Source organism: Heterodontus francisci, chromosome 17, assembly GCF_036365525.1.
Source record: "Heterodontus francisci isolate sHetFra1 chromosome 17, sHetFra1.hap1, whole genome shotgun sequence".
NCBI lineage: Eukaryota > Metazoa > Chordata > Chondrichthyes > Heterodontiformes > Heterodontidae > Heterodontus > Heterodontus francisci.
The window spans coordinates 27,183,197-27,210,099 of NC_090387.1; the positions used below are offsets into that span (position 1 = coordinate 27,183,197).

Consider the following 26,903-nt stretch of genomic DNA (forward strand, 5'->3'; position numbering starts at 1 on the left):
CAAGTCATTTGATCTGGAGGCGTGGTCTGTTTTGTGGGCAGAGCCAGCTTCTAGCATGGTGTTTTAAACTAGTGCAAAGGATCACGGAAACTCGATTTGCGCTGAATGCAATTTGCTCTGATCTCATCTCCTCTGGATATCTTCCCTCCATGGCCTCCAATCTCATAGTTCCCCAATCCCATAGAGCACGCTTCTACCTCCTTCTAAAATCCACAAACAGGACTGCCCTGGAAGACCCATCATTTCAGCCTGTTCCTGCCCACTGAACTGATTTCTTCCTATCGTGACTGTATTTTTTCTCCCTTATCCAGTCTCTTCCCACCTACATCCGTGACTCTTCCAGTGCTCTCCGTCACTTCAACAGTTTCCAGTTACCTGGCCCTCAGCATCTCCTTTAGATATTCCAATCCCTTTGCACATCCATCCCCCACCAAGATGATCTGAGAGCTCTCCACTTCTTCCTTGAACAGAGGCCCAGCCAGTCCCCATCCATCACCACCCTCCTCTGCCTGGCTGAATTTGTTCTCACTTCTCCTTCAACTCCACTCACTTCCTCCAAATAAAAGGTGGTGATATGGGTACCTGCATGGGTCCTAGCTATACCTGCCTTTTTGTGGGATACGTGGAACATTTCTTGTTCCAGTCCTACTCAGGCGCCCCCTCCCTCACCTCTTCTTTCAATACGTTGATGACTGTATCGGTGCTGCTTCCTGCTCTTGCCCTAAACTGGAAAATTTCATTGACTTGAAAAAAGCAATGATAGAAACACCCAATGAAAAGGTGAGAAAACGGAAGAAATTGAAAAAACAGAAAGCCTGCAAATCAGGTCTGAAAACAGAAAATGTTGGCAAAACACAGGATTCTCCACCCCAGTGCCCTGTTGAATATCAACAGTGCACACTGGGAAATCTCACACTTCGAGCCTGCGACCACATGAAAACACGGAATTGCTGGATGAGGAAAGTCTAAGGTCCATCGAGTTCACCTTCTGCAATCCTGGCAGTTGTATGGTACAACAAAAATGGCTGATCATGACTAGTCACGGCAATCAATCTCTGTTAGTCAATAATCACTAATTCAAAAGGTTGGAAAATCATGGGCCACTAACACATGGCAGAAACACTGAAGTGAAAAACAACAACTGGTTGTTTAAGGGATATATTTTGGCCATGACAATGGGTAGAACTCCTCTGATCTTCTTCACATAGTACCAAGGGATCATTTACATCCAGCTGAGACAGCAGAGGAGGCCCTTAGTTTAATGTCTCATCTGAAAGACAGCATCTCTGAAAATGCAGCACTCCTTCATTATACGTACAGAAACCAGGTAATGAAATGACGTGAAATAAATTAATTTCAGAACCATACAGTTACAACTAGAAAATGGTTGACTTTCTTAAACATAGTAGCTACTCTGAAAATGTAGATTATGTTGCAGTGGAGAGGCTCTGACTGAAGAGAAGGTGCTTCAAGGAGGGCCTGGGTTGTAGGGAAAGGAGAAGCTGGAGTGAAAACTGGAGGGCAAGTCAAATTATATATTTCTTCACAAATTTCACGCATTTACCACACTTCCCAGCAACTGAGTCTTAGGCACTTTTGGCAGATGTTTTGTTACAGGTCACCGCACCTAACCTTTCAATGAGAAAATTGTGCATGGTGCTTTAGAGGGGGCTTAAATATAAGGAAGAAAACAATGTACAAAATGAATAAAAACCAAATAAGCTGCATTATTGTATGAATGCTTAGAGTGTGAGTATCACACGCTAAGTATCAAACTTCTCTCTCTGTTAAGTTAGCTTCTACCAGCCCCAAGTCCTCCGAGCAGCATTATCCCCTCACTCAGTATCTCTGCAATCCATTATAATCTATATTTTCAGTGACTATTTTGATTAAGAAAAGTAACCATTTTTTATGATAGCTGTAATAACACATTAAATATGAGAACAGTAATATCTATATTCATATCTTTAATTGCGATCTGAGTATCAGAATTGAACATTAGCACTGTACACTGGAGCTCCAACAAGCTTCACCACTGAGCACCACCTGCAACTCTCTGCAATGGTGCGACTGCAATTTTAGCTGTGCTGCCTTGAGGAGAAATAGACCTTAAATAACCTCAACTCCATCCATGCCAAAATTACACCAAAACTTACACCAGTTTCTATGCCAATCTTGCCCACCAGAACTTACGTGCCAATTTCCTGTGGGACTCATTAGCCTACCCCAGAATATAAAAATCAGTGAACAGGAAGCACGATTACAACACCACCAATGAACTAATAGTGATTTTGCTGTTGCCTTCTGCCATGGCACCTCACACTCAGAGCCTCTTAACTTTATACTTCTCTTCTCCTTCCATTATTCCGCAGAATAGTCCATTGGAAGGCCATTCCAGCTCTTAATCCATCTGAAAGCATGTGGGGGAGTTGTGGGGGAGTTGGGGGGTGGGGGTGGTGGTTTCTGAAAAATTTCAATGCACTGAAGCTGACAGTACTTTGGTTAAGCATAGTGCAGGTCTCAAAACAATTTAAAAAAACCACAAAAAAGTTACCAAAATTACCATGAAACTCCAGAAATCTCAGGTAGGCTGATATCAGGGACATTAGTGAACCAGATGAGTTTTTACAATGGTTTCATGGTCACCATTAGACTAGCTTTTAATTCCAGGCTTTTATTAATTGAATTCAAATTTCACCATCTGCCGTGTCCCCAGAGCATCAGCCTAGGCATCTGGATTACTAGTCCAGTGACATTACCACTATACCATCACCTCCCTAATGCTCCCATCTACATGATTTAATATACCATCAATCTTTATGTCATTGGGAAACTTGGATATATAGCTCTCTATTGCGTTATCTAAGACATTAATAAATCTAGTGAATAGTTGAGGCTGACTTACTACATTGATGGCTCAGTATGGTTACCTAAGGAACAGCAGAGCTATGTAAGCCATAGAAATTCAGGTGTAATGCCTAGCTTATGTTGAGTTAGCTGAACTCAGTTGCACAGCGACATGGTAGAACAACTGACGCTGATGCATTTTGGTTGGGGCAGGGAAATGAACCAATGTTCCATCTGTTGACTTCTACTGTCCTTGCATATAATGGAATTGTACATGTGAAAGCAGAATCAAGTTCAGTTTTGGTGCTCACAATACAGCAGTCTGCAAACGCTCACTGTCCACAATCATAGGTGGACATAAGTTACATGCCCAGGCTACTTCTCATACTCCCTGTAGAAATACCCAGTTGATAGCACACTCAGCCTCTCTTAGAAGCATGCATGTTCAAGTGTCATTCTAGGACTTCAGCATGTAATCTAGGCTCACACTTATTATTAATGGAGGTGTAATTATTTGGATGAGATGGTAAACTGGGAGACCGAGAGCAGCGACACGTTCAACGCACTCCAGTTCCAGGAAGCTGGGAGCAGCAACATCCTCGAGGAGGAACAGAGGGGAAAGACACCACCAGCAGAGGACAGTCCAAACCTTGCTGCCGACAAGATCCTCCCGATATCATCCCAGTAGATCAAAGCCCCCATGAGTGACCAGAAAGGTTATCTGTTCCCAACTACTGTGCAACAGCTTGTGCACACTAAGGGTATGCAGGAAAATATCCAAGGACTGGGACTAGTTCGGACACCTGGTGTGGTAAGCATCACCCAACTTTAAAATGGGTATAAAGATTGCTTCCATTAACGTCCGTAGCGTTAAATCCACTACGCGATGTGTTTCGAACTAGGATTACCTTGCCAAGGTCAAAGTTGACCTACTGTTTCTGCAGGAGTGTGGGATACCGCACTTTAGCAGTTACAGGCAATGGTCGCGATGGTGGTCTCACAGCCCATCAATCTGGTCAGGGGGAATTGATTCCTGTTCCTCTGGTCTGGGTATTCTTCTGCAAGGAGGCAACTTCACCATTTCCGAAGTTAAGGAGGTGGTGGGCGGTCGCCTCCTCGTAGCAGATGTAATGTCCATACAGTCATAGAGTTTTACAGCACAGAAACAGGCCCTTCAGCTCATCGTGTCTGTGCCGGCCATCCAGCATGCCTTGTATGCTATAGCATTTCAAGTGCTCATCTAAATACTTCTTAAATATTGTTAGGATTCCTCCCACCACCACCTCTTCAGGCAATGCATTTCAGATTCCAACCACCCGCTGGGTGAAAAACTTTTCCTCAAATCCCCTCTAAACCTCCTACCCCTTACCCTAAATGTATGCCCCCTGGTTCATGACCCCTCCGCTAAGGGAAAAAGTTTCCTCTGATCTAACCTATCAACGTCCCTCATAATTTTGTATACCTCAATAATCTCCCCCACAGCCTTCACTGCTCCAAGGAAAACAATCCTAGCCTTTTCAGTCTCTCTTCATAGCTGAAATGCTCCAGCCCAGGCAACATCCTGGTGAATCTCCTCTGCACCCTCTCCAGTGCAATCACATCCTTCCTATTGTGTGGTGCCCAGAACTGTACACAGTACTCCAGCTGTGGCCTAAGCAGCATTTTATACAGCTCCATCATAACCTCCCTGTTCTTATATTCTATGCCTCGGCTAATAAAGGCAAGTATTCCATTTTCCTTCCTAATCACCTTATCTACCTGTGCTGCTGCCTTCAGTGATTTATGAACAAGTACACCAAGGTCCCTCTGACCCTCTGTACTTCCGAGAGTCCTACCATCCATTGTATATTCCCTTGCCTTGTTAGTCCTCCCAAAATGCTTCACCTCACACTTCTCAGGATTAATTCCATTTGCCACTGCTCCGCCCATCTTACCAGCCCATCTATATCATCCTGTAATCTAAGGCTTTCCTCCTCACTATTTACGACACCACCAATTTTCGTGTCTTCTGCGAACTTACTGATCATACCTCCGATATTCACGCCTAAATCATTAATGTACACTCCAAACAACAAGGGTCCCAGCACCAATCCCTGTGGTACACTACTGGTCACAGGCTTCCACTCGCAAAAACAACCCTCGACCATCACCCTCTGCCTCCTGCCACTAAGCCAATTTTGGATCCCTGCTCTTATATTCTATGTTTCAGTTAATAAAGGCAAGTATCCCATATGCCTTCCTAACCACCTTATCTACCTGTGCTGCTGCCTTCAGTGATCTACAACAATGCTCCGCTCCAGTTAATCAACGTGTATGCCCCGATCCAATACAGCGAGCGGCTGACTGTCCTCCAGCAGCTCCCACTGCTGCTGGTGATGTTCAGGCTGGTCATTCAATGTGGTGATTTCAACTGCATCATTGATACAGCTGGACGATCCAGCAGTGACGACAGCAAACTGGACGCTACGCCCAGATTCCTAATGGAAACAGTAAAAGATGCCAAGCTGCACGACGTCTTCAGCAACCCTGCAGATGGAGCGCAGCATAGATACACCTGGTCAAGACTGGACGGGTCTGCCTGTTCCAGGATTGATTTCCTGTTTGTGTCCCGTGCTTTCAAGATCAGACCCACTGATGTCAAGCCAGTGTTCTTCTCTGACCACTGCCTCCTACTAGCTGACTGTCACTTACAGGATGACCAGTGAGTTGGCAGGGGGACATTGAAGCTGAATATAAAACTGCTGACCCCAGAGAGCATTGAGGAACTCAAAAGGGATTACAAAGGTTGGAGAACCGTGAAACCCCTCTTTGAGTCTCCGGTGCACTGGTGGGAAGTGATTACGGGGAACATCAAGAGGTTCTTTATCCTCAAAAGTGTTCAGAAGGCGAGAGAGAGAGACAGAGAGAAATGTCCCGACTTCAGAAAAGAATGCAAAATCTGCTCCGGCTGCAGTCGATGGGGGTCGAGGTCAAGGAGGATCTGCAAGAGGTGAAGAGCCAGCAGGTCTCGCTCTTTGCCACGGAGGCCTCCAAGATCATCTTCCAGTCCAGAGTCCGCTCCGTTGAACAAGATGCGATGTGCTCGTGTTTCTTCTTCCAAAAGGTACACAGAGAAAGCTCTGCGATCAGCAACCTGAAGGAAGAGGACAGCTCGGTAACGCCATCGCAGTCTGATATACTAAGGATTAGCAAATCTATTTATGCTGGGCTGTATGACGTGAAGCCCATGGACAGCACGGCCTCCCAGTCCTTCCTGTCGTCTATCACGGAGGTCTTAGATGACAGTACGCGGGAGAGTCTGGACAAACTGCTAACTCTGGACGAGCTGACAAAGGCCGTCAGGTCCTTTGAGACGAGTAAAGCTCCCGGAAGCGACGGCTTACCGGTTGAGTTGTCTTCGACGCTGCGGGAATGGATCAGCGCAGATGTGCTAGAAGTGTATGCTTCTGGCCAGCAGCATGTCTGAATCCATGAGGAAAGGCATCATCATCCTCATCGACAAGTGGAAGGGGAAGAGGGCGGAAATCATAAATCGGCAGCCCATTTCACTGCTTAATGTAGGCTACAAAATTCTGTCCAAGTCATCACTGGTCGGATCAAGTCTGCTCTGGAGTGATTCACCCTGACCAGACCTGCACTGTACCTGGCAGGAAGATCTCTGATAGCCTCGCGCTACTCAGGGATACGATCGCCTATGTGCAGGACACGGGGGGTGGACACCTGCCTCATCAGCTTGGACCAGGAGAAGGCTTTTGACAGGATATTGCACACCTATATGATAGACGTGCTTTCCAAAATGGGGTTTGGGGACAGAATCTGCAATTGGATCCAACTGCTGTACACAAACATCAGTAGCGCAGTCTCAATCAATGGGTGGGAATCAGAAAGTTTCCCGATCAAATTTAGAGTCAGGCAGGGCTGTCCTTTCTCCCTTGTGTTGTTTGTTTGCTGGATCGAACCCTTTGCTTTGTCTATCAGGAAGGATGCAGGCATAAGAGGGCTAACATTCCGAGGCAACGGAGGCACTTGGGTCAAAGCCTCCCTTACATGGACGACATCGCCATTTTCTGCTTGGATCCACTGTCCATTCCCAGGCTGACGAGCATCTGCGACCAGTTCGATCTGGCCTCGGGGGCCAAAGTAAATCAAGGCAAGAGCGTAGCCATGTAAAGGCCTGCTCGGTTCTCCAAAAAAAACCCGACCTGAGCCCGACAAAACCACATCCGACCCGAGCCCGACCCGACACTTGTCCTTCCATTTTTACCCGCGCCCAACCCGACCATCAGTTAACTTAGCTTCTGTTTTTCACTTTGTTGCTGATCTGCACAAGCTTAAAATAACTGTAACAAAATCAAGTTTCTAGTCCAAAAATTAAATTAACATTGGAGCCACTTACCTGTGATAGAGCGTGTCTGACCCGGCCCGACCTGAGCCCGAATACCAGACCCGGAAGTGCAACCCGACCCGAACCAAACCCTGGGTCCTGTCAGGTTTGGGTCGGGTAGCAGGCCTTTAAGGCCATGTTCTTTGGTAAGTGGGCTGACCGATCCTTTGTTGCCTTCACCATCAGGTCAGACTACCTGAATGTGCTGGGGATATGGTTCAGAGGGGCCGCGGCGTGCGCCAAAAACTGGAAGGTGCGTACAGCCAGGGTAAAACATAAACTGAGCATGTGGGAGCAGGGTTCTCTCTCCATTGTGGGGAAGAACCTGGTCATCAGATGTGAGGTGCTCACGTTGTTTCTGTACGTGGCGCAGGTCTGGCCCATACCCCACTCCTGCTCCATGGCGGTCACCCGAGCCATCTTCCACTTTATCTGGAGATCCAAAATGGATCGTGTCCGGAGGGACACGATGTTCAAACCTCTGGATAGAGGTGAAAAAATGTACCCAACGTCGCCCTCATCCTGATGGCCACTTTTGTGCGCGCGGCTGCATCAAGCTGTGCATAGAACCCCAGTACGCAAACACCAAGTGTCACTACATGCTGAGGTTCTATCTGTCTCCAGTGTTGTGAAGATGGGTCTGGCCACATTGCCGCAGAATGCTCTATCCAGTTGGACTGTGCTGTACCACCTATCCTTCGTGGAAAGGTTTGTGCAGAAAAACACCTTTGACCACCAATCCAACAAGCAGTGGTCTGCACAGAATTTCCTATGGGAAAAGGAAATGGTGGATCCTGTCAGATGGTTCCCTGAGCAGACTGCCAAAGTCATTTGGCAGAATGCCTCATCACCAGATCTTTCAAACAAGCACTAAGACATAACTTGGCTGGTGGTGAGATCCTTCCTGCATGCCTGGAATGTCACCGCCTCAGCACACTGCCCTCGAGGTGGCTGTGTGGAGAAGAGACTGTTGCCCACTTCCTTCTGGAATGTGCCTTTGCAAAGCAGGTGTGGAAAGAGATGCAGTGGTTTTTGTCGAGGTTCATCCTGAGCAGCTCAGTAACACAGGAATCTGTGCTCGATAGGCTGTTCCCAGGAATGCACACAGAGATAAACATCAACTATTGCTGGAGGACCATCAACTCGGTGAAGGACGCACTTTGGTCTGCCCGAAACCTGCTGGTCTTCCAGTGCAAAGAGTTGTCCATGACTGAGTGTTGCAGACTGGCACATTTCAAAGTCCAGGACTACATGCTGAGGGACGTACTAAAGCTTGGGGCAGCCCCTGCAAAGGCTCAATGGGGAAAGACCACTAGGTAAGGTCTTCCCGCCATAGTGAACCGAGGGACTGGAACCCTTCGGGCTTTATGCACGAAAATGTTTCTTTACTATGTAATGCTAATGTCCATTGCATTTAAAATGGAAAGGCAAGAATTGTGAGGCACTTCATGTTTTCTGTATCGAAGAAATCTGATCTCTATTGTACTTCCCGAAATGTGAAATTTTAAGTTTTGAACTATTTTGTAATGTAATTTTTGCAAATTTTTATGAATAAAGCATATTTTTGAAAAAAAAAAATGAGATGGTAAACCATGTCTGTTCAAGTGGGAAAAAAAATCCCAAGGCACTATTTGAAGAAAGGTAGGGAGCTCTTCCAGTGCCCTGACCATGTTTCTCCTGCAAGCAATATCAGTAATAACAAATTAACTGGCCATTCATCTGATGCTATTTGTGAGATATTGATGTTCGCAAATTGGTTGCCATTGTGCAAAGTTGATTAATTGGATGTTCAGAGGAAGATAAAACTTTTACTGGTGACAGCTGTGAGTGTTGCAGCGTGAATAAAACTAAGTTCAGCAGGTCTAATCATTCACAAAATTGAATGAAGAAATGATAATGAAAAAACAGATTTCTATTCCATTGATAAGGTACCTTATCATTTCACGGTTTCACCCAAATTTTCTCATAATGCTTTTATACTTGAAAGTACCTCAATGCTGTCCTTTTAAAATTCCCTCCTATTTCAGGAGACAGTCAGAGCAAATTACTGAACACCGTTAAACGTTAAAATTCTTGCAGTTATTTGGTATGATCTGTAAACATGTTGTACACAGTAAAGGAAATGGCACCTGAAGAGTTCAAAGCAGTCAATTAAAGCCAGTCACCTGTAAGCATCCTGCGCATCTGTACCCAACTCTGCAATATAGCCACCTCCTCTGTACATGGCAAGTTTGCCCCAGATGGGATAACTACGCAATTTAATTTGGCTCTGGTATTGCCAGACGTAATCCAGGTCTGAGGAATTCTGAGACTCAGTCAAATTCCACTGAGGACTGTAGTCAGAGAGGTCTTCATTATCCAAGGAATACTGAACATGGCATTCTTTTATGGAACTCCTCAGCTTTGTTGGTATGTGACAAATATTGTTCTTTACTCTCAGTTGTCGAATACGGGCAGACCCAACCAGCTTAGAGTTGCCATCAGTGACAAAGCCTGAAATTTAAGACAAATATTTATCTGCTTACGATTTAATCTTATCGCTTCTTTCCAACAATAATAAATATACCTTGCATGAATTGCCTGTTCGTCTCCTCACAGCGTGCTTCAGATTAGGTGGAATGGGGTGTGAGAGAGAGGGACATAACGAGGAGAATTTTAACCCAAAAATGGGTGGTTTTGGGTCAGGTGGGATGTTAAAATTTTAAAAATCTCAAATCCAAACCCAACCCGGTTTTAAACGAGGTGGGACAGGGGTGGAATGAGGGGGCAGGCAACCAACCCACTCCCAGGAGCCATGCTCCATGCCTCATAGTTTATCTCTCGTCCACAGTTAAACCTTGCCGGCCGAGTTTTGTGGGCCTCGGGAAACCTGGCAGCTAAATGGAGGTGACAACTGTGTGTGGAAGGGGTAAATACTTTTTCAGCACTACTTGTGGTTCAGAAGGAACAGAAATGCTTCCTCCTGGCTCTCCAAGCTAATCTGCTTCCTTCCCTGCAATTGGAACCCACCCTCCTGTGATTGAACCCCCTCTCAAATGATTGATCACACCTGTCTACAATCGGATTCCCCCCCCACCCACCCCCAACTCTGTCATTGCCCTTCCAGCTACCCCTGATCTGTTTCCATACCACTGGGATCACACCCTGCCCCTCCAAGCCATGCTGTCCCCACCCACTCTACCTCGCGATCACTACCCCACAATCTCTATCCAGAAACAGGAAACCTGCCTGCTCTGGGGCTGCAGTCCCTTCTGTAGCATTCCCCCCAACCCCCCACCCCAGCATGGAGCCCAACCTGTCAGTCAGGCTGCTTTCTGGGTGGGAATCCTGTTGAAAAAAAACATGCAGGCTGTGGTATGGAGATCGTAACTCCATTCCCCCACCATCCACGTGAAAATCTCGTCCTAGTAAAGTTCAAGGCCTACAGATCACAAACTTCTTCACATCCATTACTATTACTTTTGCTAAACTGTGCAGCTGAAAGAAGGTACTTTTTTACTAAGGAAAATGGGCAAATCTAATTTTATCTTCCTTCATGGGTAAAATAGTTATGGTCATGACTTGTTCTACCCATTGGCTTAGCATTAACCTCACAGACTTCCCTGAAAGTTGTGTTACAATTTGAATATACCTCACTCAGGATTGCTTGATGCTGACACATGGTTAAAAAAAAGGAAAAATGTTCTAATTCCAACCTTTATCACCAGAAAAGAAAAAGTGCTATTTAAAGAAAAATGCCACATGTTCATTTTCAGCTGCTGATTTCTCCATAAACGTTATTGATGGCATTCAGTTATCTGATGCTGTGTGGTTTAATTCAGGCAGTGAGAGTTTTAATAAATTTAGTCTTTCTGTTCACTATGGGCAGAAAAGAAGATATTAATGTTTCTATATTTTGGAACATGTACTGTTTGCCTCACCTGGGTAGAAGCCAAATAAATTTGAGATAAGCGTACTGTTTGCCCATTTGAAGAAATCATTGTAACCCAAGATGTCATCAAAACCATTGGTGAAGCTGTTTTCAATGGCTTTATTTAGATAATAGGAATTTGGATCACGTTGACCATAAGCAACCAGCAGCAACATCCACAGAAATCCCAAATAGGCTGCAACAAACAAAATCTAATATCAAAACAGTAAAAATGTGGCATTGAGCTATTGTTGTCGGCAAACATCACAGATAATTTAAATTTGTTAAAACATCAATTAATCAAATCAAGAATTATAGAAATACAATGTAAAAATGTGGCTATTTACATAATACTCCTTATTTGATTATTGTCTGTATTGGATTCTATCAAGTACATTTGCGTCATATATCACACTGTCTTGATTATACTGTTACGACCAAGGCAGGAGTAATGCACTGTTAATTCAGTCCCGTTACTCCACTGGTCACAGTATATCAAGAAAGATTCCCACCTAGCGAAGAATAGACAAATTGGCCACTCGATTTGTCCCCTAGAATAAAGCACACCAAACCAGGTTTCTTTAAACAACAACAACATTAACTATTTATTAGAAAAGAAATAATAAGTCTTAACTACTAACGAGATAAATCTGTATTTATGGAAAGCTCCTGAGTTCCTTAGCCCTCAAGCACACATAAAAAAAAAACGGTTAACCGGGGAAAAGGATTTTGGTTTACAGCTGTTTCTTGGGAATAAAAAGGAAAAAATAAAATGATTGAGATTAGCATGTTCTGGTAAGGCGTTTTTGGTATGGTGAGGTGTCCCAGAGTCGAATAGTCAGATGCCACTCAAAGTCTCTCCAGGGGAGGCTGATGAACAGTCTGTGATGGGTAGGCATTCAAGGCGATTTGTCTGTTGCAGGCGTCACACAGGTCTTTCAGCAGAGGTGCAGCAACTGGTCTGCTCAGTACTCATAGCAGCAACACAGCAGTAGATGCTTTCTGTAGGTTCCAGGATGCAGGAATTCTTCATAGACAGGAGGCAATAGGAATATGCCACCTTTCAAATGCAGGATTTCTTTTCAAAAATGCAGGTTTCCTTTACAGAGAGAGACCTTTTTCTCTAGTTTCCAGGCAGGCCACAGCCAAATTTCAAATGCCTACTCCTTGTCCAACTCACTGGTCCTTTTCAATCCAAAAGTGAAACTAACTTCAACAAGTAAGTCACATGAGAACCATAAATCTTGACCTGTCATTCCCCTGCTGTTTGGAAACAGGTGCCTTGCAGTCTGCGTATTTCATTCAGTCCAAACCCCAAAGTTTCAGCAATCCAAATCTACAGAAAAATCTTTTCCTCAGTTTTTAAAAACACACAGAATTCTAAGTTTTCAATGCAAAAACAAACCACTTGTAACAATACATAGTTAAAAAAAAGAGAAACAATTGGGAATATTAAACAGAAAATGATCCTATTTCGGAAGTAAAGAATATAATAGGTAAATGTTGATTAATTTTGTATTTGTGGGGGACCTTTATCAAAAAGTAAAATCCAGAAAACGAATAGGACAATATAACAGTAATATATAATCATTAACACTTTGACTGAGTACACTGGTAATGTTGGAGGAGTAATTTCACATTGTATTGCCCTTTTTACCAATATAAAATAAACACAACAATGTTGAATGTAGCAGTGTGATGGCCCACAGCGAATCTGTATATTTGAAGGGCTGCTAAATTTGTCAGGGCCTTTTTTGAGGTGACTCTGGTAGCCACCTAAAATGGACGTGAGCCCACTTGAATACATTAATGAGGAACATAACGCCTGTTTAAAGACTCCTTGGAGAAATTGGTCAGTGGTGAGTGGAGCAAGCACCATTCCTGCTCTGCCCAGGATTTCAGCAGTTTTCTGCAGCCTAACTGATTTTAATGTGGAGCCAGGAGAAACAGGAGTGTTATGCTAAGATAGGTAGGTCTGTTTGGTCGATCCAAATGCAAGACTTAGGCTGAGCCAAATAGTAATTTCCTGTTCCTAACATTTCTATTATTTCAAATATGATATGAAACTAAAACAATGTGATGACTGAATCATAAGATGTTAAAAGCTAATTTAAAAGTTTCTGCATCACTGATTCAATCCATGATAAAACCATGTCATCTCCATTAATTATAGGATCTTCACTTGGGAACATCCTGACAGAGCCGCAGTTAACATTAAAAACATTTAAAAATAAGTAACTTTTTAGCTTAATGGTGTATATCTTTTGACTGCTGACTTCAGAATATCAGAAAAGTAGTTTTTTATCAACCTTGTTTATTATGCATCTGAACTGATTTTTTTCATAATTCTCCTTTCTAGGGATGCTACACTCCATAGCGTTGTGATTCAATGAGGACAGGAGCCAGGCAAATCAGATTTCTACACATCTTGGATTCTAGTGCCCTGCTGGCTCTGTTAACAGAAGGTACAATTACTGCAGACCAGTCAATTTGTTCCTTTTCTTGTTACAGTCATCTTATCCTTAACACTTCAGAGAAAATTGAGATGATAGAACAAATAGCACTTGAGAGGTTATTCGCTTACCAAGTATTTCCCTGATCAAGCCAAATACTTTCTGCTCTTTTATGAAATTTTTCTTCATACGCTCGACTTCGATTCGAGGTGGCGGCTGGTAGATATTGCTGCTGCTGTCCCTACGTGTTGCTAGCAGAGTGTTGGGGTCTCCTGCAGAAAACCATAAGTTATAAAAATGTATCTGATTGGGAATGTAGATTTGAAGACATTTTTGCCATCTTTGCGATGCCTATTACCTTCTTCTAATATCTTTCCACCTGCACCCTGCCCTCCCTCAGCTGCAATGATGTAAGCCACAGACTCCAACATACCAGATCTATGAAACTGCATTTGGCATGAGGAAGGGCACTTTGTTCCCCTTCCCCTTTAAAACAAAATTCTCTGCTACTGAGAAACGGTCCATCAAATAGCCAAGTTGAGGAAAGGTGAAATATATCTAAAAGACATAAGAAGAGTAGCTATTTTCTTTCTTTTGCTGATTTTACTAAAAGGTATAGAAGGTCACATTGACCTTTTAGTTTTAGATGTGATTGTGTCTCTATGAATGATATATTTCCATGAAGCACTGGAATTACAGAATAAATCTAAAATATATATGCCTCGTCTTGTGGCTGAGACATTTAAGCCTTGATTTTGTGAGACTCATTTGAACAAGCCAGATCATAAAATTGATCATGGACCATTTTATATTGCTGAGCGCAGCCATATAAAAGAGAGAGGAAAAAATTAGGTATTTGCCTATTTTTAATGATGTTTCACCTGACATGCAGCACAGCCTCTCCCACAACCATAAAGCAAGGTGCATCTTTCCCTCAAGCACCAGTACTGTGGGTGTACCAATACCACATGGACTGTAGCAGTTCAAGAAGGTAGCTCACTACGACCTTCTCAAGGGCAATGCAGGCCCGGCAACAAATGCTGGCCATACCAGCACTGCTCACATCCCTTGAGTGAACAAAAAAAAATGGCATGTAGGCCCATTTTTTATGATTTGATTTGCATGCTGGAAGGGGAGCCTGGTAAAATCAGTTCTGTAGTATCAAAAGTCCGAGTGTATCAAGCCTGTGTCCTCAGTACCTTGCTCTATGGCAGCGAGGCCTGGACAACATATGTCAGCCAAGAGCGACGTCTCAACTCATTCCATCTTCGCTTCCTCCTGAGAATACTTGGCATCAAGTGGCAGGACCGTATCTCCAACACAGAAGTCCTCGAGGTGGCCAACATCCCCAGCTTATACACACTACTGAGTCAGCGGCGCTTGAGATGGCTTGGCCATGTGAGCCGCATGGAAGATGGCAGGATCCCCAAAGACACATTGTACAGCGAGCTCTCCACTGGTATCAGACCCACCGGCCGTCCATGTCTCCACTTTAAAGATGTCTGCAAACGCGACATGAAGTCCTGTGACATTGATCACAAGTCGTGGGAGTCAGTTGCCAGCGTTCGCCAGAGCTGGCGGGCAGCCATAAAGGCGGGGCTAAAGTGTGGCGAGTCGAAGCACTTAGCAGTTGGCAGGAAAAAAGACAGAGGCGCAAGGGGAAAGCCAACTGTGTAACAGCCCCGACAAACAAATTTTTCTGCAGCACCTGTGGAAGAGCTTGTCACTCTAGAATTGGCCTTTATAGCCACTCCAGGCGCTGCTCCACACACCACTGACCACATCCAGGCGCTTACCCATTGTCTCTCGAGATAAGGAGGCCAAAGAAGTATCAATATAGTACACAAAAGTTCAAAGGGAAAGAGAAGACGACTGAACCACACATTTAGATTAGAGAAGTCACCTGAAGTAGATAATGAGCTGTCAATTGGACCTTCCCCATCATCTTCCTGTTCTACTTTCTTTAAAACCAAAGCAAAGAAAGCAGCAAAACCCAACACCTGAAAAGGCAAATAAAAAGTTTTATAGAAAGAAAAACATTTATTCCTGTCTACTGATTATTTTTAACTACGAACTGAACCTTTTGCTTTGATTATGTATTGCAATGCGTTCACAATTTCAGTTAAGTTCAGCTGTGCTCTACATTTCTAGAGCTAGTAAATCTTTCCTAAATATTCAAAAATTAAGTTAGGAAAAGAAAGACTTGCATTTATAAAATGCTTTTCATGACCACCAGATGTCTTAAAGTGTACTTTCATGCAGTGTAGTCACTGTTGTAATGTAGGACATGTGGCAACCAATTTGCACACAGCAAGATCCCACAAATGGCAATGTGATAATAACCAGATAATCTATTTTTTTGTGATGTTAATTGAGGGATGAATATTGGCCAGGATACTGGGGATAACTTCCCTCTTCTTCCTTGAAATAGCGCCATGGGATCTTTTCCAATGACCTGAGAGGGCACACAGGACTTCGGTTTAGTAATAGAGAGTCATAGAGTCACTACGACACAGAAGGAGGCCATTTGGTTCTTCAAGTCTTTACCAGCTCTCTGTAGAGTGATCTAGTCAGTCTCATTCCTCTGCTCCATCCCCGGAGACATGGTTGCAAAATGACCAAGGATGGGAACGGAACTGAACATCCAGGGGTATTCAATATTTAGGAAGGACAGGCAAAAAAGGAAAGGAGGTGGAGTAGCGTTATTAGTAAAAGCGGAAATCAATACAATAGTGAGGAAGGATATTAGCTCAGAGAATCCTGATGTGGAATCTGTATGGGTGGAGCTTAGAAACACCAAGAGGCAGAAAACATTGGTGGGGGTTGTATATAGACCCCAAACAGCAGTGGTGATGTAGAGGATGGCATTAAACAGGAAATTAGATAAGCATGCAATAAGGGTGCAACTGTAATTATGGGTGAGTTTAATCAACATATAGATTGGGCAAACCAAATTAGCAATAATACTGTAGAGGAGGAATTCCTGGAATGCATACGTGATGGTTTTTTGGACTAATACGTTGAGGAACCAACTAGAGAACAGGCCATCCTAGATTGGGTATTGTGTAATGAGAAAGGATTAGTTAACAATCTTGTTGTGCGGGATCCTTTGGGGAAGAGTGACCATAACATGATAGAATTCTTCATTAAGATGGAGAGTGAGAGAGTTGATTGAGAGACTAGGGTCCTGAGTCTAAATAAAGCAAACTATGAAGGTATGAGGTGCGAGTTGGCTATGATAGATTGGGGAATTTTACTTAAAGGGTTGACAGTGGATAGACAATGGCTAGCATTTAAAGAGTGCATGGATGAATTACAACAATTTGTTCATTCCTGTCTGGCACAAAAATAAAACAGGAAGGGTGGCTCAACCGTGACTTACAAAAGAAATTCGGGATAGTGTTAGATCCAAGGAGCAGAAATATAAAATGGCCAGAACAAGCAGCAAACCTGAGGATTGGGAGCAGTTTAGAATTAAGCAAAGGAGGACAAAGGGGTTGATTAAGAAGGGGAAAATAGAGTATGAGAGTAAGCTTGCAGAGAACATAAAAACTGACTGTAAAAGCTTCTATAGATATGTGAAGAGAAAAAGATTAGTGAAGACAAACGGGGAAATTTATAATGAGGAACAAAGAAATGGTAGACCGATTAATTACATACTTTGGTTCTGTCTTCACAAAGGAGGACACAAATTACCTCCTAGAAATGTTGGGGAACATGGAGTCTAGTGAGAAGGAGAAACTGTATGAAATCAGTATTTGTAGGGAAATGGTGTTAGGGAAATTGATGGGATTGAAGGACGATAAATCCCCAGGGCCTGATAATCTATATCCCAGAGTACTTAAGGAAGTGGCCCTAGAAATAGTAGATGCATTGCTGGTCATTTTTCAAAATTCTATAGATTCTTGAACGGTTCCAATGGATTGGAGGGTAGCTAATGTAACCCCACTATTTAAAAAAGGAGGCAGAGGGAAAACAAGGAATTATAGACCAGTTAGCCTGACATCAGTAATGGAGAAAATGCTAGAGTCCATTATAAAAGGTGTAGTCGAGCACTTGGAAAACAATGACAGGATCGGACAAAGCCAACATGGATTTACGAAAGGGAAATCATGCTTGACAAATCTACTGGAATTTTTTGTGGATTTAACTAGTAGAATAGATAAGGGAGAACCAGTGGATGTGGTGTATTTGGACTTTCAGAAGGCTTTCGATAAGATCCAACATAAGAGATTAGCATGCAAAATTAAAGCACATGGGATTGGGGGTAAGGTACTGACATGGATAGAGAATTGGTAGGCAGACAGGAAACAAAGAGTAGGAATAAACGGATCTTTTTCCAAGTGGCAGGCAGTGACTAGTGGGGTACCGCAGGGATCAGTGCTAGGACCCCAGCTATTCACAATATATATTAATGATATAGATGAGGGAATTAAATGTAATATATCCAAGTTTGCAGATGACACAAAGCTGGGTGGGAGTGTGAGCTGTGAGGAGGATGCAGAGAAGCTCCAGTGTAATTTGGACTGGTTGAGTGAGTGGGCAAATACATGGCAGATGCAGTATAACATGGATAAATGTAAGGTTATCCATTCTGGTGGCAAAAACAGAAAGGCAGATTATTATCTGAACGGCGATAGATTGGGAAAGGGGGAGGTGCAGCGAGACCTGGGTGTCCTTGTACACCCGTCGCTGAAAGTAAGCATGCAGGTGCAGCAGGATGTTAAGAAGGTAAATGGTATGTTGGCCTTCATAGTGAGAGGATTCGAGTACAGGAGCAAGGATGTCTTGCTGCAATTATACAAGGCCTTGGTGAGACCACATCTGGAATATTGTGTGCAGTTTTGGTCTCCTTATCTGAGGAAGGATGTGCTTGCTCTAGAGGGAGTGCAGCGAAGGTTCACCAGACTGATTCCTTGGGATGGCAGGACTGATGTATGAAGAGAGATTGGGTCGATTAGGCTTGTATTCACTAGAGTTTAGAAGAATGAGAGGGGATCGCATAGAAACCTACAAAATTCTAACAGGACTGGAGACTAGATGCAGGAAGGATGGTGGGGGAGTCCAGGACAGGGGGGGTCACAATCTAAGGATAAGGGGTAAGCCATTTAGGGCTGAGATGAAGAGGGATTTCTTCACCCAGAGAGCGGTGAACCTGTGGAATTCTCTACCACGGAAAGCAGTTGAGGCCAAATCATTAAATATATTCAATAAAGAGTTAGATATAGTTCTTAGGGCTAAAGGGGTCAAGGGATACGGGGAGAAAGCGGGAACAAGGTACTGAGTTTGGATAATCAGCCATGATTGTATTGAATGGTGGTGTAGGCTCAAAGGGCCGAATGGCCTACTCCTGCTCCTATTTTCTATGTTTCTCTAGCCTGCAAGTTTAATTCACTCAAGTGCCTATCCAATTTCTTTTTGAAATCATCGATTATTTCTGCTTTTACCACCTGAGTAGGCAACCAGTTCCAGGTCATTACCACGCACTGTGTAAAAAAGTTTTTCCTCACATCATCCCCATATCTTTTACCCAAAATCTTATATCTGTGCCCCCTAGTCCTTGTACCATCAGCCAATGGGAACAGTTTGTCTTTGTCTACCTTACCTAAACCTGTCATCATCTTGCACACCTCTGTCAAATCTCCTGTCAATCTCCTTTGCTCCAAGAACAACCCCAAGTTCTCCAACCTAACCTTGCAGCCAAATTCCCTCATTCCAGGAACCATTCTGGTAAATCTCCTCTGCACTCTCTCAAGGATCCTTACATCCTTCCTAAAATGTGGTGACCAGAACTGGATGCAGTACTCTAGTGCGGTCTAGCCAGAGCTTTATAAAGCATAACTTCCCTGCTTTTATACTCAATACCTCTATTTATGAAGCCCAAGATCCCATATGCTTTGCTAACTATGCTAACTATGCTCTCAGTATGTCCCACCCCCTCAAAGATCTATGCACATGAACCCACAGGTGCCTCTGTCCCTGCACACTGTTTAGAAGTGTGTCATTAAGTCTATATTGCCTATCCCTTTCCCTTCTGCCAAAATGCATCACCTCACAATTCTCTGTATTAAATTCCATCTGCCATTAGTCTGCTTTTTCTGCTTGCTTATCTATGTCCTGTGCAGTCAATTGCTATCATCCTCACTGTTTGTCATACCTCCAACTTTGATCTCATCAGCAAATTTTGAAATTTTACTCTGTGTTACAATATCCAAGTCATTTGTATATAATTATATATAAAGCAGTGGTCCCAGCACTGACCCTTAGGGAACACCACTGTCGACCATCCTCCAGTTTGAAATACAACCATTTACGATGAGTCGCTGTTTTCTGTCCTTAAGCCAATTTTTTACCCAAGCTGACACTGACCATCCTAATTCATGAGCCCCAATTTTGTTAACCAGTCTTTTATTTGGTACTTTGGTAATTCTTTCTTAAAATCCATATAGACAACATACACTGCATTGCGTTCGTCAACCTTCTTTGTTACTTCATCAAAAAATTCAATTTGATTAGTCAAGCACGATCTGCCTTTTACAAATTTGAGCTGGCTCTCCTTAATTAACGCAAACCTTTCCAAGTGCCTGTTAATTTTTTCCCTGATTATTGTTTCTAAAACCTTACCCACCACTGATTTTAAATGGACCAGCCTGTCGTTGCTAGGAATGTCCTTACACCCTTTCCTGAATAAGTGTGTCACATTTGCCACTTTCCAATCCTCTGGAACCAGCACCGTATCTCGAGAAGATTGGAAGATTATGGCAAGCCCTTCCGCTATCTCCACTCCCACTTCCCTTAGCAACTTGAGATGCAAACCATCTGGAGCACGCTCCACTCTGAACATAGCCAGCTTTTCCAGTATATCCTGCCTATCAATTTTCATCCCATCCACTACCTCTACAATTTCTGCTTCTACTGATATTTTGCCAGTGTCCTCTTCCTTAGTAAACACCGATACAAAGTTCACATTAAGCATTCTAGCCTTGCCCTGCGCTTCTAAACATACGTCACCTTCTTTGCCCCTAAAAGGCCCCACCCCACCTCTTACTACCCACTTACTATTTATGTGCCAATAGAAGATTTTGGGGTTCCCTTTTCTGTGAACAGCCATTCTATTCTCATATTCTCTCTTTGCCAGTCTTATTTTCCTCTGCACTTCCACCCTCTCAACTTATTGTATTTGTCTCGGTTCTCGCTTGGAAAATTCACCTGACATGCACCATACACCCTCTTTTTTTTGTTTCATCATGTTCTCTATTTCCCTCATCAGTCACAGAACCCTGGCTTTGGTTCCCTTGTCCTTTGCCCTTGTTGGAATGTACCTGGCTTGTACCTGAAACGTCTCTGCTTAAAGATCAGCCATTGTTCTGTTACCGTTTTCCCTGTCAGTCTTTGGTTCCATTTTACCCTGGCTAGATCCCTCTCATCCTATTGAAGTTAGTCCTCTTCCAATTTAAATGTTCTGCTTTAGAAATTAATGTTTTAATGGCTCAGCCAAAAGATGGCACTTTCCCAGTGTCAGCCTTGAATTTTAAAAAGTATAAAAAGTTTGATGCTTTATTACTAGTTTCTCTGAGCTTGGTGAACCTGTTGGGTTTTTGAAGGGGGTACAGTGGTAGTATTTGAATAGTAATTAGGCTTTCTTCATACATTTATACAACTACCTCATTATTTAATATGGGGTTATGTGAGTTCAATTTGGAAGTTGAGTTAATTTGATCCAAACAGTCTCAAGCTCATTGAATTTGAGCCCACACCTCAGTCATTGAGCTAAAGAGCCAAAGCTCTGACATAAATAAAAATGTGCCTCGATTGCCAATTCTTTTGAAGCTGATGTGATTTAGTGTTGACTGGCAAATTGAAACACGTATTTAAAGAAATCCGAATGATCTTAGTAAAATGTGCTGATACAAGGCTGTAATTCATGGGAATGGGGACAATATATTAGCTTGGATTGAGGATTAGTTAACAAACAGAAAACAGAGAGTATGAATAAGCAGGTCATTTTCAGGATGGCAGGGTGTAATTAGTGGAGTGCAGCAAGGATTGTGTTTGGGGTCCTTAGCTATTTATCATCTATATCAATGATTTAGATGAAGGGATGCCAGTAATCTATCCAAATTTGCTAACAAAGCAAATCTAGGTGGGAAAGTAAGCTGTTAGGAGGATGAAAAGAGGCTGCAAAAGGATATAGTTAAATGAATGGGCAAGAAGATGGAAGATAGAGTACAATGTAAGAAATGTGAAAATTAGCTGCTTTAGTAGCAAACGGGAAAAGCAGAATGTTTTTAAAAAGTGAGACACTAGTAAATGTTAGTATGCAGAGGGATTTGGAGGTCCTTGCACATGAATCACAGGAAGTAAACATGCAGGTACAGCAAGCAATTAGCAAGGCAAATTCTATGTTGGCCTTTATTGCAAGGGGGTTGGAATATAACAGAAAGGAAGCCTTGCTACAATTGTACAGGGCTTTGGCGAGATCACACCTGGAGTACTGTGTACAATTTTGGTCCTTTTACCTGAGGAACAATATGCTTGCCTTGGAGGGGGAGGCAATAAAGGTTCACTAGATTGATCCATGGGATGAAGTGAGGGCTGTCCTATGAGGACAGATGGAGTGGAATGGGCCTTTATTCTCTGGGGTTTAGAAGAATTAAAGGTGACCTCATTAAAACATATAAAATGCTTTTAAAGCTTGACAGGATAGAGTCTAGAACTCGGGGTCGTAGTCTCAGGATAAGAAGTTTGGGACTGAGATGAGGAGAAGTTTTGTCACTCAGAGTCGTAAATCATTGGAATTCTCTACTCCAGAGGGCTGTGGATGCTCAGTCAATAAGCACATTCAAGACTGAGATTTTTGGGCACTAAGAGAATTAAAGGTATGAAGGTAGGTTAGAAAAGTGGAGTCATAGATTCATAGTCATAGAATTATACAGCACAGAAACAGGCCCTTCAGCCCATCGTGAATCGATGTAAAAGTTCATCTATGATCTTGAATGGCAGAGCAGATTTGAGGACCCATCTGGCCTACACCTGCTCGTATTTCTTAAGTCCTTATGTGGCCCTAACTAGATTAAATGTTTTAGTAGAGTCCCTGACACACAGTGAGTTATGCAGTTTGTGGAAGCAACCAGTTTGACAGACATTTTTTCATTCTATGCTTCTTTATATGCTTAACAATTCTTCAGTGTACCCATGATCTCATAGGCCTACTAGCATTGTACACTTGAAGAAACCTTATATTGTTATGTTGTGTTTTTTTTCCCCCTGTACCAGAAGTTCATTCTTTGTTCTAGGAATTCTATTCAATATGTTTGAGTTGTTTGATTCATTATTTAAGATAAAAAAAGTGTTCTTTATGTCTGAAAGATGATTTTGTTCGTGCAATTCACAAACAAAATTAACTATTTTGGTCAATGTCTACAAGATGTTGACAGGAGCAGCAAGATTTTCCATTTGGGGTCAGCTCCGACATCTGGTTCAAATATGGGTCCCAGCCCCACACTGTGTCGGGAATAGTCTCCCGACACAATTTTTGCAGAATTGGCCAATTAATGGCTAGGGAGCACACTCGCCATCAAATTAAGGATGGTGGGTGGGCTCCCGAGGCTGGAAAGCCAATCGGAGGCCCTCCAATAATGACACATCAGCAGACACACCATCCGAGGTGGGAGCTGCTGATGCTTGCCGAGAGAGAGAGAGAGAGAGAGAGAGAGAGGGGGATCACCTCACAATGGAGGCATCTTCTGAAGACCAGGTGAAATTTCTTTTTCAAAGAAGCTGCTGGCCATGATGCAGGCAGGAATATGTTAAAAAGTTAATGTAACTGTGGCCAATCAGTATGCAATCTTTTATCTCACTAAAGTCATTTATAAAATCATGGAAATTTTACCACACAAAAGGCCATTGAGGCCACAGAGCCTTTGCTAGCTCTCTGAAAGAAAAATCCACTTACTTTCTTTCCCCTTCCGATACTTTTTAAAAAAACTTTTTTTTCAAATATTTACTTAATTCCCTTTATAAATCCAATGCGGATTCCACTTTCACCACTCTTTCTGGCAATTCTGTGTCCTATCAATTAAATAAACATCCAGATCTCTGCCCTTGTTCTTTTCTGATGATCTTCAATTTATGCCCTCTATTTAGTGACTCACCGACATTACAACAGTAACTACACTTCAAATGTACTTCATTAGCTGTAATGTTTTTCGACACAAAAGGACATGGGGGACTGAACGGGAAAGTGGTAGAAGGTCAGCCATGAGCTCACTGAATGGCAGAGCAAGCTTGAGAGAGCTACTCCTGCCCCTATTTCGTATGTTCTTTTAAACATTTTGAGATGTCCTGAGTTTGTGAAGGACATTATATAAATGCGTTCTTTCTTTTGCAGCCAGTGGAAATAATGGGGGTAATTTTTAAGTTGGGTAGGAACAGAAAACCAGCAGTTGTAGATCAGTCACCTGTTTACAGCCTGTCTGATTTCCTTTCTATTGACTACAATGGGTGGCCAAGCCACTGTGGCCAATTTTGCATCCCCACTAAAGTTGAAAATTACCCCCTGGTTTTCCTGATTTACCATAGCAATATAATTTGACAATAACTGTTACCATTAAGTACTCATTTTGGTAATTTTACATTGATATTCTATAAATACAATTTTCAAATAAAGCTTTTATAAGGATATACAGTCAGATATTTCATTCTATCCATTCCTGCTTTTCAAATGGCCATTTGAATGCATATGCAAAGCATACTTAGGCATGAGTGGAATAATTTGAATAAGAAACACATTTGGGGTTGCAATTCTTCCCACCAAAAGTTTTAGTGGGAGTAAAACCAAGAAATGTGGGTACTCAGCAACCTTTGTGCTATAATTATCAACAGAGTAAATTTCACCATTCCACACCAATATATTATTATTGCACATGTATGTTAGTGTAGTTTTTCATGACATGGGAGGAAGTTGTGGAAATACAGAACAATCCTGGAGATTCATGAATTGGTGGCCCTCTGTAATCATTAATACAAAGGGAGGCAAATCTATCTGCAAATTATGCCCAATAATTCACCCTAACCATGGTAACCCAGCTGGATATCTGGATGAAACTTTTTTTTTAGAGAATAACACTGTACTAACATCATATTTTATGATGCACCTAGATTCAAGAATGCACCATTAACTGTGTCCACTCATTACCTTTAAAGGTTGTGTAATCAGAACACTCTCAAAGAAAGAGATTGCCATGGAGATGAGCCATTTGATAGAACTGCCTTTGCCATAGTGTAATCCGTAGAGCATGGTAAAGAAGGCAGATACACCACTGGTGGCTGCAACCAAAATCCATCCAATGAAGACAAACCACCAGGGTAACCCTTTAGAACAATATCTCTTTTTGCTGTCTCCAGAAAGACTAGGGGTCGGAGAGAACCTGCAGAAAAAAACAATCAGAGGTTATAGTTTGGTGCAGTTATTTAGACACCCTCAAAAGCCAGAGCCACGAGAATATTTCCAGTGACTTTCCTACACTATCAATTTCTACTCTGAGAATAGTAAAAGAACATATGCATTTAAAATTTAAAAGAAATAGATTTATGTTTTCCCTTTCCCTTCTTAAGGCCTCTCAGAAAGTGTAGGTTTGATTGGCATAGCTCTGGAATTAGATGCCAAAAGATGTGTGGGAGCAGCTTGAGAATTCACCCTCCAAGTTTTCCCTTCCTGGAGCCACATGTTTAGCAAATACTTATTGGAAAAACCACGAGCCGAACCTCAGTACAGGTAAGATCTGTGGAAATCACTGTGCATTATTTAGCATAGCGTGGCTTAGAACTGCAATGTGGAAGTAATCTTGATTTAACAGGTTAATCCCTCTGTCTCCCACAGGCACTTTGTTAACATTTGAAAAAATAGTATAAGCAATAATCCTGCATAGAAGGATATGGGTTCAAGTCTCACCTGGGAGTAATCACAAAAAGTACTACCATTACAATACATTATTAAAGAGTTACTCCTTTCCTGGGAATATAAAAAGATACTACCTTTCTGAAACAGAACTGGAGCAGAGGATAGCATTTTCCAGAAGGTCCTTCATATGCTGCACCTGGCGGACAGCTCGAGTGTAGCTCTGTGGATTCTGGAATTTGCTCGATCCCAGAAAATCCAGTTCATTCTCCACATGCTGGAGCTGCAGGTACAGATAGCGATTATAATCACTTCGCCTCTGTTTATCAATAACACACTTCTCAGAATCAGAGCCCGTGGTGTGTTCTGAAAGTAACAAGGGAGAATTAGTAACCAAGGATGAAAGGGAAATGAATGTAAATCTATTTTACCATCGATCACTCTCTGGCGCAGTTTGTATTGCTTCTAAGCACTGTTTTCAGTGCAGTTGGATCATAGGAAATAGGAGCAGGAGTAGGCCATTCAGCCCGTCGAGCCTGTTCCACCATTTAAACAGATCTTGGTTGATTATCAACCTCTATGCCATTTTTCCCCACTATCACCGTATCCCTTGATCTCATTAGTATTCAGAAATCTATCAATTTCTGTCTTGAACATGCTCAATGATTGAGCTTCCACTGCCCTCTGGGGTAAAGAATTCCACAGATTCACCACCCTCTGAGTAAAGAAATTCCTCCTTATCTCAGTATGAAATGGCCTGTCCCCTTGCTCTAGACTCACCAGCCAGAGGAAACATCCTCTCCATATCTACCCTGTCACGCCCTGTAAGAATTTTGTAAGTTTCAATGAGATCACCTCTCATTCTGCAAAAGTCTAGAGATCCAAGCTGTTGTAATATTTGTAACGTGATGGGTATCAATTCTGACTGGTTCCCTAATGAGGAGGTCTGCCAGCAAGCGGGCAAGATTAAAAGCAAACTGCTTGTAACTCAAAGCCTGTGGAAACTAGCTTCTGCGTAACATATTCTGCCAGTGGCCAGTACTGTTTTAGCAATAATTAGAATGATTACTGCGAATGGGAAGAGCAATGAGAATGTCTTACCCAGCAGCGAAGCACAGATTTGACTGGAAAATATAATTTTTATTAACCCCTCCATAATTTGAAGTCAAGCCCAGGTTAAAACACTGTCCACAAGTTGTTAATCATTTCAAAATGGTGCCAGCTTGGCTCAATAGCAGCATCCTTGCCTGAGTCAAAAGTTTGTGGGTTCCAACATCACTGCACGAATTGAGCACATAATGGCCCGGATTTTGTGATGGTAATAATTGTGAAACTCTGTGTTCATTATCTCATTACTCCACTAAAACTGACAGAAACGTCTGGAGACTGCACACACACAGTTAAACATAA

The 26,903-nt window shown here is 42.6% G+C and overlaps 1 protein-coding gene across 1 annotated transcript in view; it reads right to left on the reverse strand.

Moving 5' to 3' along the window:
* The window catches only part of LOC137378579 (polycystin-1-like protein 2), a 175,634-nt gene that overhangs the window by 37,820 nt on the left and 110,911 nt on the right, over positions 1-26,903 (reverse strand). Inside the window, exons 31-36 of the mRNA XM_068048884.1 lie at positions 25,631-25,859; positions 24,792-25,023; positions 15,498-15,594; positions 13,726-13,866; positions 11,152-11,337; positions 9,397-9,724 (exon numbers count right to left, since the gene is read on the reverse strand). Coding sequence (XP_067904985.1) covers positions 9,397-9,724; positions 11,152-11,337; positions 13,726-13,866; positions 15,498-15,594; positions 24,792-25,023; positions 25,631-25,859 — 1,213 coding nt within the window. The remainder of the gene's footprint in view (positions 1-9,396; positions 9,725-11,151; positions 11,338-13,725; positions 13,867-15,497; positions 15,595-24,791; positions 25,024-25,630; positions 25,860-26,903) is intronic.